The sequence below is a fragment of the Medicago truncatula genome, chromosome 4 (genome assembly GCF_003473485.1).
Source record: "Medicago truncatula cultivar Jemalong A17 chromosome 4, MtrunA17r5.0-ANR, whole genome shotgun sequence".
Lineage (NCBI taxonomy): Eukaryota > Viridiplantae > Streptophyta > Magnoliopsida > Fabales > Fabaceae > Medicago > Medicago truncatula.
In genome coordinates, this window is record NC_053045.1 from 6,409,366 (window position 1) to 6,428,149 (window position 18,784).

General features: G+C 33.2%; 3 protein-coding genes across 4 annotated transcripts; 2 read left to right on the forward strand and 1 right to left on the reverse strand.

The window, feature by feature from the left end:
- Positions 1-7,407: 7,407 nt before the first annotated feature.
- On the forward strand, positions 7,408-8,559 carry LOC11419252 (heme-binding-like protein At3g10130, chloroplastic). The gene has a single exon (XM_003604773.4). It carries the CDS (start codon positions 7,620-7,622, stop codon positions 8,364-8,366), a length of 747 nt encoding a protein of 248 aa, XP_003604821.2. The 5' UTR covers positions 7,408-7,619; the 3' UTR covers positions 8,367-8,559.
- Positions 8,560-8,883: 324 nt separating this feature from the next.
- On the reverse strand, positions 8,884-11,877 carry LOC11414286 (protein transport protein yos1). Of its 2 annotated transcripts, none has more exons than XM_024780621.2 (2): positions 11,749-11,877; positions 8,884-9,320 (listed from the first exon to the last, which is right to left on the reverse strand). In XM_024780621.2, exon 2 carries the CDS (start codon positions 9,315-9,317, stop codon positions 9,084-9,086), a length of 234 nt encoding a protein of 77 aa, XP_024636389.1. In that variant the 5' UTR covers positions 9,318-9,320; positions 11,749-11,877; the 3' UTR covers positions 8,884-9,083. The 2 variants fall into 2 exon arrangements, with proteins under 2 accessions (XP_024636389.1, XP_039689556.1); XM_039833622.1 differs by lacking the exon at positions 11,749-11,877 and adding an exon at positions 11,474-11,595.
- Positions 11,878-14,047: 2,170 nt separating this feature from the next.
- Positions 14,048-17,340, forward strand: LOC25491505 (fructokinase-like 1, chloroplastic). Its single transcript, XM_013599448.3, has 2 exons — positions 14,048-14,833; positions 16,311-17,340. Exons 1-2 carry the CDS (start codon positions 14,138-14,140, stop codon positions 17,001-17,003), a joined length of 1,389 nt encoding a protein of 462 aa, XP_013454902.1. The 5' UTR covers positions 14,048-14,137; the 3' UTR covers positions 17,004-17,340.
- Positions 17,341-18,784: the final 1,444 nt, after the last annotated feature.

The following is an 18,784-nucleotide window of genomic DNA, read 5'->3' on the forward strand; positions in this document are numbered from 1 at the left end:
AAAGTTTAAAGTGCACAAAATACTTATATACATAAATGAGTAAAAAAACTGACAAAATTCTTTAAAATCTTCCCCCTTTTTTTTAATAAAATTTGAGATTGGCAGTATAGGATGGAAGTTCATCGGGGTGCCAACCTAATTGAAATGTCGTTGCTTCTCCTTGATGTCTGTCCTCTCTCCTGGGTTACCTAAAAAAAAATTAGCTTAATTTCTTCTTCCAACCAGATTCTACGAGGAGATCACCATGCTTAAAGGATTCAAATTAATTTCACTATAAGTAACGATAACTCGATATAAACATATTGATGTTGACTTGAAATTTAGAGTGTGTTTATTTTAAGGTTTTAAGTTCGATTCTCTTCGATACCAATTTTAGTAATCTAGTTTGGTTTCTTAAAAAATCGATAAATCGATACATCTATCTATTTCAATTCATTTATGTTGTCCTATTTTATCTTCCATGTCTACTGCCATGTGTTATTAGTATGTCAAATAGCACCTCTAGCCTAGGCTTAATGTAACAATAAAAACTGGATTCAATAGTGAAACCAAACCAAATATTATATATATATATATATATATATATATATATATATATATATATATATATATATATATATATCTTTATACTAACAATTTAGAGTTTTTAGAAATAGCCTATTTCAAAATCCTCTCCTCTAAAGATGTCCACATCATCATAATCCTAATTGGCATTTGTTCCAAAAATTTCTTCTAATTTTTAATACAAGCTTAATAATTATAAATAAATATTATTAAAAACCGTTTTTTATTAATCATTAAATGGTACATAAAATACACAGTTGGTTACAATAAAATCATTATTAATATAATAATTGTTTCGATTAAAATTTATATGTTACATTAAAAATTTGTACGTTACAATCAAATGATTATTAATATAATTATTATTCAATTAACATTTATATGGTACATTAAAAATTTGGTAGGTTACAAAATTATAATAATTAACTTGAATAAATTATATTTTGAATTTTGATCCGTTACACTATAACAGTAACCTACTAATTAAAAATTTAATTGTAGTAATTAGTTTTTAAGGTTATATAATTAATTTTTATTCGTTACAAAATTATATTACTTAATATTAATAAGATATTATTGAATTTTAAATGTTATGAAGTTAATTTTTTGTAGGTTAGATGAAATATAATCTAATCATTAATGCACATTTTATAATATTAATTACGTTGATAATATTAATTTTAAAACGGTTAAATTAATAATTAGTAGATATTAACCGTTATGGTACTATTTTTTTTTATATAAATAGTAGCGCTTTTAGGTACGAGTACACAACAATCACAAAATATAGTTCTTCTTTTTTTATTCTATGGTTCTCTGATATCTATATTCTAAGTAATTTCTTTAATTTTTTCTATTGCAAAGAAAAACGTCTACGAAACACGACTTCATCTCTAATGTTTCGCCAAGAAAATAATCGTGGACATTGGTTGTGAGGATTGTTCGTGCTTGGTTTGTTCAAGACTACAAAAATAAAAAAAAACTACCATTTTCTATGGAGTTGGTTCTAATGGATCGAAATTGACTTTTTTCATACCGTTTTTTGTTTTGCTTTGTTTAAAGTATAGTATTTTAATATTTGTTATCTAGGGTGATCGAATATGTGTGTTTATACGAAGAACATTGATCTACAAGTTCAAGGAGCAGCTCCAAGAGGGAATGGCGTTCACGATTTCCTTATTTGATTTTGCTTGCAACAGTGGTTTGTATAGACCATCACACAACGAATACAAACTGAATTTTACAATTAACACAAAAATCAAAATATTTAAATCTTCTTTGGTCCCTACAAACATGTATTCGTTTACACTGCATATGATGTTTTCAATGATTCTTACGACATGAAATGTAATTTGAATCATATTTTTATCATCAAACTAATTTCAAACCCCCATCCCTTTCTAACAACATGAACTAAATTATATATTAATGTAGTTGGTGTCTTGACTGAGGTGGATTTTGTTTTAATGAAGACCTCAAATCAATTATATTAAAAACCCTTCAAGCACAAGATGTACCCAATAAAGGAAAATACAAAGTTCAAGATGCATAGATACAAAAGAACCAAATCATGAGGTAGAATAACCAAGACAAGTAGAAAGATTATTTCACCAACATTTCAACTCAAAATACATACATGATTGCTTAGCATTTTGTATCCAGTAAACAAGAAATATAATTTATCTAACAACACCATAAACTGGTTCTTGTGACAAAAATGTAAGAATTTTTGTCTTTCCAAATAATCCAAATGCAAGTCAGCAAAATCAACTGAAAACTAAAACGAACTTTTTTTGGAACAATTGAGAACCACTGAAATGAAGAGTACCCTCAATAATTAATTGGAAGAACACAATAATTCCAACCACTTTAGAATATTATGTCATATGCTACCAAAGAATTCACACTAAAAATAAAAAAGATAATTTTCCTCTTTTTCACATCTGCCAGAACATAAAAATAAGTCCATATTTTAAATACTCCATCAAACTAAGTTGCCATTTATTAGAATTCAGATATTCAAGAGCCTCCGCGAAAAGAGAGAGGCATTTAGAGGGGCTACTTTGTTCCTAATGAGATTTTTTAGAGCCATAGGTTCATCATGCTCCACTTGCAACTAGATGATATACCCCTTTGTCAGAGTAACTTTCACCATGATCAACTTTAAAGAAACTTATAAAAAAATGCTAGCCTGAAAAATAATGTTGTCCACCAAATAACAACAATATATCCCCTGCACCTCATTCCAAGAAAAATTCTATGACATCGTCTCCACCCCATCCAACCCTAACCTACGTATCTCCTTAAATGGCATAGAGTTATTCTCATATAACTCAAAAGTTCTTCTAAATATATCACACAAAGGACCACTCTACAACCACGAATCATTGCAAAAAAAAAAAAAGGAGTATTTTTTCTCATTACTCTCCACTATCATCAAGTTGTCATCAAACCAATTTCTAATCCCCATCTCCGCCCCTATTTTAACATCATGGAAGTAATTTTACCACACACACTCCTAATTGTCCCCACTCTTCACATGAACTCACCCAACCTATTCTAAGAAGCTAAAACTCTAAAATGCAAACTCATTGATCCATATCAGCCTCCAAAACTATTCATGTAACAAAGATAAGTTAAAATTCTACATTATATGAACCCTCAAGCAACAACTATATCGACCAAGACACACCTTATCTCACTTAAACCAATTGACTTTAATAGCTTCCGCACTCTCTCCACACTAAAAATAATAAGGATTCAATAAAATAATTTTTACTTAAGTAAGCCTTGAAGAATGAAAGAAATTAAACCAATTGTGGTGGATATTGAAAGAGAATACAAAGATACATTAGAAGAATATTGAATTGAATTCGAATGGGTGAAATCGATTTATTTTCATTTTTAATATATAATACATTATGATATTTAATTATTATTTTAATTATTTGTCAAATAATTTTTAAGAGATATCAGTTTGAACGTACTCTTTTTTCTATTTTCTGGTAAATTTAAAAAGGCGAATCTGACAATTTTGTTGCAAAAGTTAAGTTGTTCCTAGGTAAGTATTTATAACTATCAACTTGATTATTTAATACCATTAAAAACTACATATTTATTCATTTAGTTGAACCATTTTATTTGTTTCTTTAGAGATTGGAAAACGATGTTACAAAATTCTTTTCAATCAACTAAGATCAAATTCAACCATTAAATTATGGAGACAAAAAGAACTAAAGAAAATGTATGCTTATTTTGATGAAGGAGATTTTTTTTCCACAATCCTTTTAGTAAATACATTTTCTAATAAATGGTAAAACAATTACCTTTATTTTTAGTTGCCTGATCTATCCCACATTAGCATACCTGAAGAATTTTTTACTCTTACTCTTAGGATCACCATTGGAGTTAAAGAACCTGCATGAAATTGAGTGGGTTGACATAGATCTCCTACCTTTTTCTTCCCCATGTTTGTGGAGGTTTTAGTTTGTGGATTTCGGTTAGGAATATTAAGAAGGAGGAAATGTTTGCTTGGAAAAAAGGGGAAACGATGAATTGGAAATCATAACTACACTAAAATATAACGAAATTAGGTTAGATTGTTTTAATTAGGTTAGGGACTCTCTCCAATCTTAGATATAACAAATAAACAACTACATTTTATTATCTTAAATTAAAAAATATATATAACTTACTTTGACTCTATTTAATGTTATTTCTCCTAATATACATTTTAATTCATGTAAGTTTTATTTTTAATATTTTTTTATTCTCATGAAACAAGTTCCAATAGATGGTACTTTTCATAATTTTATATTTTTTTAGAAACATTCGAGAAAACTAATTGCATATAAGTAAATTTTTGAACTTAGATATTTTTTTTATAATTGAAATCCGAGAGAGTGATTAAATAAAAAAAGTAATAACTTTATTCAAAGTGGTAGGTTTTTTATTATATTTTTATAAGACAAGAGCAAAAAGAATAATCTCAATTAAGTTGGTACCCTACTTTAATCGATCACCAGTTGCTCATATATATTATTAAAAAAAGGAAAAAATTATATAAAATTTGGGAGGACAAAAAATATGATTCAGTCAATCCAAGTGGATCCACCCTAACGAGTAATATATATAAAAAGAAAAGATCAACAAAGTGGATTCAACCCTAATTAATTCTAACAAACGAATACCATTAACGATAGACGTTTGTGATGGCCAATCGGGTCTATAATTTGGCGAATTGATCGATCTTCAACACAAAATTGGATCACGTGCTATCAACTCCCTGCAACAACGACAACAAACATTAACGACTCTTTCAAGTCCACACAGTCTCATGTCAATCAAGGATTAATGGGATACGAAACACATACATATTCTTGAGAGTGGGAAGTAGATTCAACCGCCAACACGGTAATTAACAGATTCACACGCACTAACTGTTTACTGCTATGATCAACATCAAATTAACAGTCATTTATGGCCCAATATAGAACCTCAACCACCTCCAAAGAAAGGGAGGAGATGGCAGATTCGAATGACCCACCATAACCAATCCACACGGCGGCGAAAAATGTCTAAAACGGTGGCAAAATAGAGGATAAAGAACGGACCCTTTCGGGTTTCAACCAAACCAATGCGGGGTTCTGCTATTGAGAAGCCAACACACAAAACTAAACAAGATTGCCGGTGACAACCAACAATTTACGAATACCAACAACTAAGCAACCACCACCCGTAGCAGATGCGGTACTGGTTGAATCGGAAACGAACGACACGAATTGTTGCGGGAACCGGAAAAAGGGTGGTGCGGGGGGACGACGCCACTCATCCCACCATCGTTGAATGTTGGTACATCGTAAGTGATGAAGGTTTCAAAAAAAAGTGGGCGAGGTGGCGGAAGATTTCTAAAGAGAGGGCAGAGCCATAATGGTAGATTATAGCAGGGGTAATCATACCTCTTATTAATTAGATATATTTTTAAGAATATACTAATTATTTATAGTATTTTTATATTTTAAGTATAGTTGTATTTTTTCTCAATATTTTAAGCAGAGTTGGCATGTCCCTGCCAACTCTGTCTCAATTTTAAATATGAAAATAAAGTACTACATAATATCAAAATTCTGAATGAAATCAAACTAAAAAAGTCAAATAATATCTAAAAAAACTTATTTATGTGTAAACCCTGTTAAAAAAAATTTAAATAAAATGTATCCCGTGCTTGGCACGGGACGTTACACTAGTATATATATAATTTAGATTTAAATACTTGAATTGCCATTGTTGTTGCTCATCCATATCTTTTAATCTTTTCAAAACAATTTTTTTCCTATTATTGGTACTCTTAGTCCAAATGGAAGAGGCCAAGATAAACTGATCAAGTTGACACAGCAAATCAGTACAACAATGCATGAAGACCATCACGTTTAACTCTGTCATAAGACCTATGAAGATTGAATACTCCAAAAGGGGAAAAGTATTGGTGTTACTGTTGAAGTATTCATGTCAGATATGGATATACATGTTTCAAAATTATCTCAATTTTTATTTTATCTATTATTTTGGATAAACCTCATATACTTCTCAATACTATCCGATTCCGATATACTTGGATGCCCATGTATCAAGTCAAGTGAAGATGCCAATGTAGAACACTTAATTTTTGTTATAAACTTTTTGTAAATTATGATTAGCTTATTTATATATGAAGAATGTTAAACCGTGTCTCGAGGGCATTGGTTAAGCAATAATGTGATATTGTATGTGTGTTATACTATATATCTGGACTGTCATAGAATATTTCCCCTACCTCAATTAATATTTAAGTGACCCAAATTATGCATTTGCCTATGCTGAAGATAACAGTTAGTGTCTACTTTTGTGAACGCCTCAATCAAGCTATTATCAAATAAGGAGTGAATCACCTGTGTCACTGGTTTAACCTATGAGAAATTGTAATGCTTAGCCAATTTGATCCCTAAAATTGTACTTAGGGACTAACATTATCAGAAGTTCAATTTCAAGAATTGTTTTTAAATTTCATTAGTCTGAAAAACCAAATTGTCTTGGATCTAAAAGTTCATAGACCAAATATTTCAAATAACTGAATCGGTCACATTCTCAAGCTGCTAAAATTCCACTTAAAATGCAATCAAATACTCTTGATTTAACTATGTTTTTTTTTTTAATCCTCTAGTTTCTAGAGAAAAAGAACTTGGTAATCCGAAGTTCTAACATAGGGTATGTATAACTTAGCTAAGAATTGTTTCAATCAGGAATCGAATCTGGTTCTTCTGAACGATTCTTCATTTGATGAATCTCATTAACCACTTGAGTCAAATTGATTGATTAACTTTGTTCATATCTAGATCAAATATGAATTTGGCAAAATTATGACTCCACTCTATAATTTTAACAAAAGGTATAGTTTTGAGATTCAACAAAATTATAACATCACTGTAATTTTGTCAAACTTACTAAAAATTCAAATATGCAATGAATGTTAATTGTGTTATGATTTGGATTGAATTAAAAAATATTCAGAACTATGAATAATTTCTTAAATGCTTATGAAATTATATATGGACATAATAAAAAATATTTTTTTTAGAGAAAACTATAAAGACTTTACTATTTCATTTTTAACCATATCTCAGAAATAATTTTGAACAAAAAAGGAATTTTATGTAAGAAAAAGCAAAAAGAGAAAAGTTCTAATTATAAATGGAGACCACAAACTGCATGGGCAATGTGGCAGAACAACATCCATTCATATTTCAACCAAAATCTCAGAATCTTGAATTGCTAAATGCTAACCCCTTCTCAAAGAAAACTCAGACATATCATAGAGTTCTCAAGATTGTAAACTCTTCCATCACTTGCATGTCCTTATTATATCCTACTCATATTCCCACCATACAAAAAAAACCACACAGTTACACATATTAATTGATCTCGACTATTGATTTAAGATCGGTAAGAATACACGTACCTTCATCAAATCATCTTTAACGTTGATTTGAGATCAAACGGTTAAGATCAGTATATATGTCATGCATTTACCGCGTGGAATCCAAATCTCTTATCCCTTATTATATAAAGGGTTGAAAGCCACATCAACAACTCATAAAAATCTTCTCCTACCAACATCTTTCAACTCTCATTTTACACTTTCACATTCTCGATCCATAATGGGCATGGTATTTGGAAAAATTGGTGTTGAGACACCAAAATATGAAGTGACAAAAACCACACAAGACTATGAAATCAGAATATATGCACCTTCTGTAGCAGCTGAAGTCACATATGATCCATCACAGTTCAAAGGTAACAAAGATGGTGGTTTCATGGTTTTAGCAAACTATATTGGAGCATTAGGGAACCCTCAGAACACAAAACCTGAAAAGATTGCTATGACTGCACCAGTTATCACAAAGGGTTCAGCAGAGAAGATTGCTATGACAGCACCAGTTGTCACTAAGTCTAGTGAAGAAGGTGAGAGGAACAAGATGGTGACTATGCAGTTTATTTTGCCATCTAGTTATGAAAAAGCAGAAGAAGCACCTAAGCCAACTGATGAAAGGGTTGTGATAAGAGAGGAAGGTGAGAGGAAATATGGAGTGGTGAAGTTTAGTGGTGTGGCTAGTGATGAAGTGGTGAAGGAGAAGGTGGAGAAGTTGAGGCTGAGTTTGGAGAGAGATGGTTTTAAGGTTATTGGGGATTTTTTATTGGGTAGGTACAATCCTCCTTGGACACTTCCAATGTTTAGGACTAATGAGGTTATGATCCCTATTGAATGAACATGATCTGTTCATGACATAGATTTCTGTACTTTCTGTTTGTGTTCTGTAATTTCTGTATGTTGTTGATGTTGAGAACTTGGAATATGTACTATGTAGTGACGAAGACTGTTGTTTCATTCAATTTTCAAACAATAAAATGACAAATAAATGTTCACAATAATATAGCAAATGAATGTTCTGCATTTCAGTACTTTCTTTTTGTATCTTGTCATTCTTTCTTTTCTACCTATAAATAAAGTTTACACGAATTGGATCTCGAAAACTCAGAATTCAAGAAAAGTCTAAGGATTCAAAACATGCTTACATATATAACATATTTTCTACCATCAAAATTCCTCGATTCGGCATGCATACACTGCAGAACTCAATTTTCCTGGAATTGAAATTCAGGTACACATATTTTAACTGAAACAAGTGTGCTGTCAATGGTTCATATTTTTAAACCAATGTTCCATAGTAACTCATCTAAAGAATTAAACAAAGTTGCAAGGTAAGCGGTACGCAGACACAAGTGTAGTTGCAGTGCCAAGGTTTTTTATGTCTATGCAATCATATCAGTTGAATTCAAAGGGACGATAATTTCAATACACTGATAAATTTTGATAATTAAACCTCAGTTGAATTTTCACAGGATTGTCAGCTTTAGCCGGTGCATAAAACTTAAAATTTACAACACACAACAGAGGACAGAGATCGAATATAACTCTCTTCAAATTAACCACTAAATAGTTTCACTATGATAATGATAATATTGAAGAGAATAAGGGGAAGTCTCAAGAATTGACAGGCATAAATGAGTCCTATCACTTGTCCTTTAAGAGAATTCCTTCTAGGTCCTGTCATTTCTGCTAGTGTCCATCCTCGTCGAGCAAGGAATCGGTCCTCGTTCAAAATCGCCAATGCATTTGCAAAGAGAAGTAACCCTTCTAGCAAAGTCCAGAATCCCATCTTCTGCAACAAACACAAAGGGTGTGTTGTGGATGTTAGTACTCAAAGCAAAGCTATTATTGTAGATAATTGTATACGAAGAAGGAAAAGACCCATCGGAGTAGAGTTATCTCTCCTATTCTTGTTCATTCAATAAAATTGTTCTTTCTTTTCATTTCATTCTGCCAGTTAAATATGTGTGGAAACACAAACCAGTGTAACACTCAGTGTTGTCAAACACAGACTGCAGAAAGTAGTGGCTAGTTCAAATTTCATAACGCTAAAGTGTTATAGTCGCTAGTTGGCAATGCTTACTACTACGACAGGTATCGCAAATCAGTAGTGGTTTGTTAAATTTCTGTTATGCTATCGGCTATAGCCGCTATCTGATGAATTGACAATCATAAGATTTCTCTGGGTGAAAATAGAAAGAGATGTTGGGAAGATGACCCTTCCCTCGACAACTTTACATGCCCCTCAAACATGACAATAAAATGCATCTCAACTTTTTCTTATCCTCTCAGCTAGATGGGAATGCAAACTCAAACTAGAATAACGTTCTACTTTTTGACACAAAATTAACAACAAAAATTTTAAATATTAGATAAAAACAATGAGATCCATAAATACTCATTCTCAAAACCAACCTTCAAAAAACTATACTAAATTACTTGCTGACTTAAAATCCACAGAGAACTCATAAAAATCTTGAAGGTTGTGCAATATGATACTCGTCTTCACTCAATTATTTCTTAGGTATCACAACTTCACTCAATTATTTCTTAGGTATTCACCATCTGTTTTTTTGGATATCACTCAATTATCACAACTCAAAAACACTCATTCTCTAAGTACCACAACTTCACTACCTCAATTGTTTAGAAACAACACACAACTATGAGATGGCACAGGGCAGTGAAAAACATATAGCAATTGAAACATCTCAGATGTTCAAACATCTCATAAGAACTCAATGTAATTATTTCTAATTTCTAATAAAAAACAATACCCCCTTCAAGTTATTACCTTAAATCGCAAATAGAAAAACCAAATATCATGTGAACATGTCAGTGAAATCAAAAAAATATCATGGACAAATCATGTAAATTATCCCCACAAAATAATCATGTGGAGAACAATATGGACCCCAGACAACAGAGCTCCAAGCTGCCATATAGACAGAAATTTCACTATAATGAACTTAATCTCTTCTACAAAGTTAAAATCACCGTAAAATACATCAAAGTTGGAAAAATAAAGCAAAACGTGATTCTTAGTCAACAATGGTACAACTACAATATCACAAAATCACCAGACAAGTTGCATGACATCACATCTCTGATTTTATACATTTTTAGACCTACATTATATATAAAAAAATAAGGTGTTGTTACTTTTTAGTTCATCTCGTTGCAGAGGAACTAAAGACACCTTGTTTTTATGAAAGCTAGGATAAAATGGATAACAGTTTTGAAAGGAATAAACTTGAAATGTCTGTAGATTTATAGGGACTAAAAAACTTGGATTGACGGTAAGTTTGGCGGAATAATGCTGTACCATCGGTTTTTTTAATGCAAAATCACAGGTATTGTTCTGTCAACGTGAAACATTGGCACCTCAATATACCACCAATAGCACCTCCAAAAGTATTATTCATAATGAAAAAGAAAACAAGGGTGGGGGCATAAACCAAACCCACCAAAACAAGGCTAACAAAAACAAAATTTAGATAAGCCAGATCTAAACCCACTTGGGTTGGCCAGGTTTGATCCCCCCCAGTGCCAATTTCAATGGGTTAGTCCATAAAAAGCTTTGCTCTGACAGCTTTGACTTTAAATAGGCACCCGCACGTGGACGGTGGGATTGGACCCCTCAGTTTACTCAATCATTGGGCCAGATACCAAGTTTTCAAAAATAGACAAGCCGAATCTATCTCTAAAAAGGCTTCTCTAGAGCAATTGGGAAGATCAACTAGGAAGGTTATCCCACCAAACTAAGTCATCTACAAAGAAACCAGCATTGGCAATTCTATTGGTACATACATTCCCTTCCCTAAATGTACCAAATTCGAAATCTGAAGTTTCTAATAATATGGTACCACCGTGATTTTGGCAAAAACTACATTTTAGGACTTAAAAAAAAAAACTATGGTGTCAATGTAATTTCATCAAACTCACCTTCTATTAAACACAGACACTCTTTAGATTAGGGGTACAGATTAAGGAATAAGCATCTTAAACAAATCAATACCCACAAGTTTCTTAACTAAAAACCAGACTAACTAAAAATATATTTTCACCAGTGATCACTAAAAATTCCCATATGATCTGTGATGATAAATGGCAAATTAAATTTCTCCAACAAGTTAATTAATCAAATGAAGAAGACATAATAGATTAAATTAAATTGAATAAATAATGAATATAATAAGAAATTGAGATGAGTTTCTTACCTGTTGGAAAAGAAGGGAAAGGAGCAACCTACGAGGTTTTGAAACTGAAAGTGAAAGTGAAATAAAGAAACCCACTTCTTATAACAAAGAATTTTCCAGAGGAAGATATCTAACGGCTTGAAGCGGTTCTTGCCAACGTGTCTGCGTAAATATACCCGTTGGATCAAAGGTCTACGTGGTAAACCATGAAGTAACCCGTACCCGATCGCTTTTCTTACCTATCCAAAATTCTTAGACTATTACTTTTTCCACCCTATGCATTTCCTCGTGCGCCCTATTTTTCCCCAAAATATCCACAGTCTGGATTATATAATCCGGAATGTTTTGTGGTTTTTGGCACTTCATCATCTTGATGGATGAAGATGTAAAGTTATGAATAGATGGATCCGGATTATACAATCCGAACAATTTAGAGAATTTTCGGATTATAAAATCCGAAAGGTGTAAATCACCCTGTTGAAAGTCAATAAAACGGGGTGGTGAATGATGGTTCCGGATTATATAATCCGGAATTTATAATCCGGAATGCATCGGTTCAAAGGCATAAGCCATTTGTTTTTGCTGAGCCTCTGTAAATCGAAGACATGTTCTAACAGTAAATTGAAGTTATAATCATCAACAAAATATAATTTTGCAAACATAATATTAAACAAACGTAATTAAAAATTATCCAAGATTACATAACATTAAAAATATTCAAATGTTACATCACCAAAAATTATCCAAGATGTTCAAACATTAAAAGTAAATAAAATACAATCAATCCCTAATAACTACACCCCCAGCACCTCTGCCACCACCCCAGCCACCACCTCTGCCACCCTCAGTGGCTCCCCGGTGACGGTAAACTTTTTCATCATGCACCTCTTTCAAAGCATCCTCCAAATGCTGCCATTCCACAGTCCCTTTCGGCACGAGACCACTTCTCATCACATCATAGATGTGGTCTCTGATGCGGCTCATCCTTCCGCTAAGCTGTAGGTACGCAAGGTCTCCATCCTCCTGAGTAGCTTGCGCATCAAGGATCTCACGCTCCGGTGGCCTCGGCACCGGTAGCGGCATATCATGAAGAATCATGCGTGGATGAGAATGTCGATAAAACCATTCGATATATCCATCTTCTGTAAAAATAAAACTGTAAAAATGGGGGGTGAAGTTCCTTTTATACTTCGCAGTTGTCCGGATTTTATATTCCGGAACACGCATTCATGTTCCGGATTTTATAATCCGAAAGGCATTTTCGTAATTTGCATAGGGTGTGCCAGAAGGTCATAGGGTGAGAAAAGTAATTGTCAAATTCTTAACTGCCCTAACACATTGCAGATTTACGGTTTAACTTTTACCCTTCTTTGGGTTGAGTTGATTTAGGTTTATCCCTCCAATGTTGAGTTGCACCTGCTAATCACATGGCGATCCTTACGTGCGGGGTCTTATTCCCTCAAAAGTAATTGAAACATAAACTTAAATTGACATTCCTAAATTTTCAAAATCAATTAAGGCCAATGTTCCTAAAGGTTCTCCCATATATGAATATTAGGTATCTCATAACACATTCTCCCTCTCGGTAGTTCTACAAATGGGCAGCCCTATTAGCGTCTACCTTACCAAGGATCGAGGAGAATGGTTCTACTAGGTTTGGTTCCCTCCCTAGAGTCGCTTGTTTCCTTAATTAATAACTAGTTACATCCTAGCTTCAACAAATTTTACTCGATATTAATAATGTCACCTCTTAAGTACTTACTACTAGGGTCAACTCTCTTTTGGTATCTTTAGCTAGTTACTAACTAATTACTTCTTAGATAGGCAGATATAAATGTAAAGATATATGCATCAATATTAGGCATGAAATTCACATGAAATTCTTATATATAGTGTCAAACACCATATAAAATTCACATACACAAATAAAAGATCTCGAGTTTGAATCTGAATAACCACATACAATGTAAAATGTAACAATCTTAACATTACTATTGAGTTATACATTGTTTAAGCGGAATAGCTCAATAAATAAAAATGTGAATATAATAGAAACCATTGAAAAGAGTGTTAATATTGATGAAAATTGTTCTTCTCCCATCAAGATTTGCTTACTCCCAACTGAACTTCCCAAAATACCATCCACATGACTTAAGTCACTAAGATGTTGAACTCAACGTGACTTAGGCCACATTCACTACATTCGTATATCCCACGCGAGTTAAATCATGTAAGTTATACTTCTTTAACTTTTTTTTTTTTTGTCACCATCCTTCAAACTTGAAAGTAGCAAAAAAAAAAACACCCATTTTATTAGGTGGTTTGGATAACACAGAATTTCAAAACTCATAGCATTTTTTTCTTACACAAAATGAATGATAAACCCTTCCAATAATCCAAACCCATAAAAATGTCCTCCTCAATTCTCCTTCTTCCTCTCTTTCACTCTCCAAAAACAACCTCACTTCAAAAACCCCAAACAACCCTTTCTAAATCAAACACAACAACCTCAAAACGACACATAACAACTCCTAAAGCTTCCACAACAGAAACACAATCCCAAACCTTAAAACGACGCAACAAAAAAAACAACACACCTCAAAACGACACAACACAAGAACAAGAACATGAACAAGAATTTGAAGATTACGACGACGGAATTGATTTCCCATACGATGACCCACCGTTAATATGCTGTTTCGGAGCAGCACAGAGGGAGTTTCTACCTACGGTGCGTGTGCAGGAGTTTCCAATGGACCCAGATATATACACAGAATGGAAGATGTTACAATGGAAGCCGCCGGAGTTTGCGCGAGCACCTGGTGGGCCGCCGTCGAATGTGGCGGTGGCCCATGTCAGGCTTGGCGGACGGGCGGCTTTGTTGGGGAAAGTTGGGGAGGATGAGTTTGGGGAGGAGATTGTTTTGGGGATGAATAAGGAGAAGGTGCAGACTAGAGGGGTGAAGTTTGATTCGGGGTTTCGGACTGGGTGTAGTTATATGAAGGTGAAGTTTGATGATGATGGGAAGATGGGGATGGAGATTGTTAAGGAATGTGCTGAGGATTCTCTTAGGAGTGATGAATTGAATCTTGCTGTTTTGAAAGAGGTTTTGTTTTTTAGCTTTAAATTACTTGCATTGTTAATTGTTACTATTTTTGACACTTATATTTGCTTATTTTTTTACTCAAAAACATAGTTATTAATATTAGGTAAGATGTGATATGAAAATGTGTTTATAAGCGCGAGACATCCCTTGTTCTAGAAGACAGTTTTGTTGGGTTAAGTTAGGTACAACCCAAAATTTAAGATTGTATTAGAGTCTATTCTAGATTCATTGAGGTATCGGCCACTCAGGTCACGCTCCAAATGTGCTATCTTCTTTGTGATGGGGTTTGATAGGAGTTTCACATTAGATGAGATATGGTCTTAAAATGTGTTCGTAAGTGGGAGACATTCCGCACTGTACAAACCGATTTTGTTGGGCTGAGTTGGACTTTATAAATATGAACTCAATATGAATCTCTAGAGTGTATCTGTTTCTGACATGAATTCCATCTTAAATCTCAATTCGTAAGTTAAATCTTGATTCATGATGACGAATCCCGACTCATTCTAATGAGTCATTACTCAAACTTAGTGTGGTAAGCTCTTTTTTTTAGTCATCTTTTTATACTCGGCAACTTTTCTTTTGTCATTTGATTTATGAAATTATTTTGAGGTTTGTATATAATATATCAATTTATAATTTTGCTTTGTCATTTGTTTTTACTTAAAAAATGCCATGTTATATTTTTATTGGTGACGTATGTTATACCACTCATAATGAGATTTAATTCATGATTGAATTGGTCTTTTCATTCGCAATTAGTATCCCAATTTGATAACCATGCTAAAAAAGTATAATCATGCTTTGTTTTCATGTTATTTAGGGAAGGGAACTTTTTCTTTTAGGTTAGGTGGTATAATAACACGGTTAGAAATGGTGAAAGTTTGTTAATGTATGAGGAAGATGGCTGTGCCTTTATTTGGAACAATGTTCATTAAACGTGATATTGTATGAAGTTGATTCTTTTAATATTGAATATGTTACAATGAGTTTGAAGAGAAGTGGCTTATATTTTAACGTTTTTGCACCGAATGTGAAGGCAAGTTTGATATATAGTTTAGTATCATTCTGTCAATCAAATGTCAAAGCTGTTTTTCGTAACTCTTTGTCAAATTGAGGTTCAGAGGCAATTTTGTGTGTAAGGTAAACCAACATTAGTATTCTTACAGTGCGTCTTGACATGAGGCAAAATCATTTTTGATACTTCACATTTTGGAAGGTAGAGCAATTTTTTACAATGTTGAATGAATTTTGTTTGGAAGATAAATTGGAATCACTTATGAAGTGTAAATCACTTATAAGTCACACATGTAGAGTTTGGGAAGCTATAAAATTTTGCTTCTCTTAAATCAATTCTACCCATCCCAAAGTTGATTTTATTGACACTTTTGAAATGGTAATAGGTTGTTAATGTATGAGGAATAATCTTCTGTGAATAAAATTTGTTGTAACTTTTTTCTATGGACTATTTTTGCAGGCTAGGATTTTCCATTTCAATTCAGAAGTTCTAACATCCCTTTCTATGGAATCAACTCTGTTCAAAGCAATTAAGTGGTTTAAGAAGTTCGGTGGCCTTGTCTTTTTTGATATAAACTTGCCATTACCTCTGTGGAGATCACGCGACGAGACTCGAGAAATAATCAAGAAAGCATGGCAAGAAGCAGACATCATTGAAGTTTCAAGAACCGAGCTAGAATTCCTTCTAGACGAAGAACATTATGAGAGGAAGAGAAATTATAAACCACAATACTACGCCGAAGAGTACGAACAAACCAAGAATCATCAAGAGTATTACCATTATACTGCCGAGGATATCTCGCCTTTGTGGCATGATGGTCTTAAGTTCTTGTTTGTGACCGATGGAACAATTAGAATTCACTATTATACCCCTTCCTTTGACGGGGTTGTGGTTGGAACAGAAGACGTGCTCATAACTCCTTATACTTGCGATAGAACTGGCTCGGGTGATGCTATTGTGGCTGCTATTATGAGAAAACTAACCACTTGTCCAGAAATGTTTGAAGACCAAGATGTTTTGGAGAGACAGCTACGTTTTGCTGTTGCAGCCGGAATTATATCGCAATGGACTATCGGTGGAGTTAGAGGTTTTCCTACTGAAAGTGCTGCTCAGAATCTGAAAGAACAAGTTTATGTACCTTCAATGTGGTGATAAAAATTGTTTGTGCAACGAGAATAGAAAATTTAGCAGTGTCATTAAGCATTAGATTGTAGTTAATTGTTTCATTGTTTATTTATGTATCCTTTCTAGGAGTGATAGTTTCATCGCAAATGGGAGCAAGCAGAAGAACACAACCTTATACAGAACTTGTTTAGGTGGAAGGTGTCCACTCTAAACTTTGTAGTTGAGAATTGAAATGTTTATGTACCCTATTTTTGTAAGGGGTTTGTAGTTTGTGCTTCTAATACTTGTCACTTCCTTATTGTTTGTGTTCTGCTTTAGTTTTATGTGCCCTCCTGCAATCAATACATGCTAGATTACATGTTTACATTGTGCTGGAGAAATTGTACATCTATGTTCTTGGCAGTGTTATAATAACTGTTCTGTAACACGGAATAAACATATGCAGCATGTTATGATGAAGTACTCACATTAATGTAGTCATCGACAATAATTTAAGCAAATGAAAGCAACTACGTGTAAGAAAATCATCACATATGTTGGTGTTGTGTCGGACACCAAACATGCTTTTGATATGAAGTACAGCCGTGTCAGTGTTACATATCACGACCTGTGTTGAATGAAATTGGAAAAGAAAACGCTAGAGGAACTACTAATAGCGGTATGATTGACTAGATACATCAGAATTCTGCTAAGCTAGAACACTGTCCAACGGTCTAATTGTACTTAACGTTACACACACAGAATAAACAAGCTGTTGCAGTGCTTTGTTTTTGAGTATCTTGAGTTTTTGAAAAATGTTCTTTTGTTTTGGGTCTTCTTTCTGACTCTATTACTTTCTGCCACTACAATATATTAATACTAAACAACAACACACTTTTGAATTTTCTTAACTTCAAAAACTACATATGATTTATGTGTATGGCTAAACATTCAAAAAAGATGGAATGGGTGCCTTCCAACTTAACCGGTGGTTTCGAGTTTGAATTTAGTTCCAAAAAAAATAATCAATTCAACCAGAAAATTTCTAACTCAGAATTGGATTAGAGATCGATTAAGTAAGATCTATAGATCAAGATCATAGTTCAATTGATTTAATCACGGTTAAATCAGATGACTAATAAATAAATAAATATGTATTAAAAAAGTGTTTCTTTGAGAAAAAAAATCAGGTTTAACCACCTTAAACCGCAATTCAAACCAATTTTACTTGAGTTCAACCAAGTTCCATCCAATTTTAAGGGGCTAAGAATAAGTTGTGGTTAAATCAACTTGCAAATTGACCAAATTTTATATTCAATCAACAAATACAGTTTCTTTTAGGCCCTCCAATATTTCTCAAGACCCTTGATTTGTCCGAATTACATTCCAAGTGTGCATTGTGTAATTCGGACAAATCAAGTGTTTTGAAAAATGTGGGGTGGGTCAAGAAATCACCATCAACTAAGCTGATTGGTTCTGCCGTTTTTCACAACATGCTTTTAAAAGTGGAAAATTACTATTCTCCCTCTCAAAATTGCCCATTCCTTAACTCAGCTAGAGTTAACTCCTGCTCTATATTTTTTAGTTAGAGTTAACTTCTATTGGCACTTTTAAGATCAGTTCAATCACTTTTTAAGTTGGCTCAACCGATCTTAAAAACACCAGCATGAGTTAACTCTAACTGAATTAAGGGAAATAACAATTTTGAAAACAAGAGCAATTTTCTCAAAAATGGTCTGCACAAATGGGCTTTTGTCCTTTTTCAATCCCAAATTGCATCTAACACTTATGAAATAGGTTCTATACACAACCATTGAACACTCTGAAAA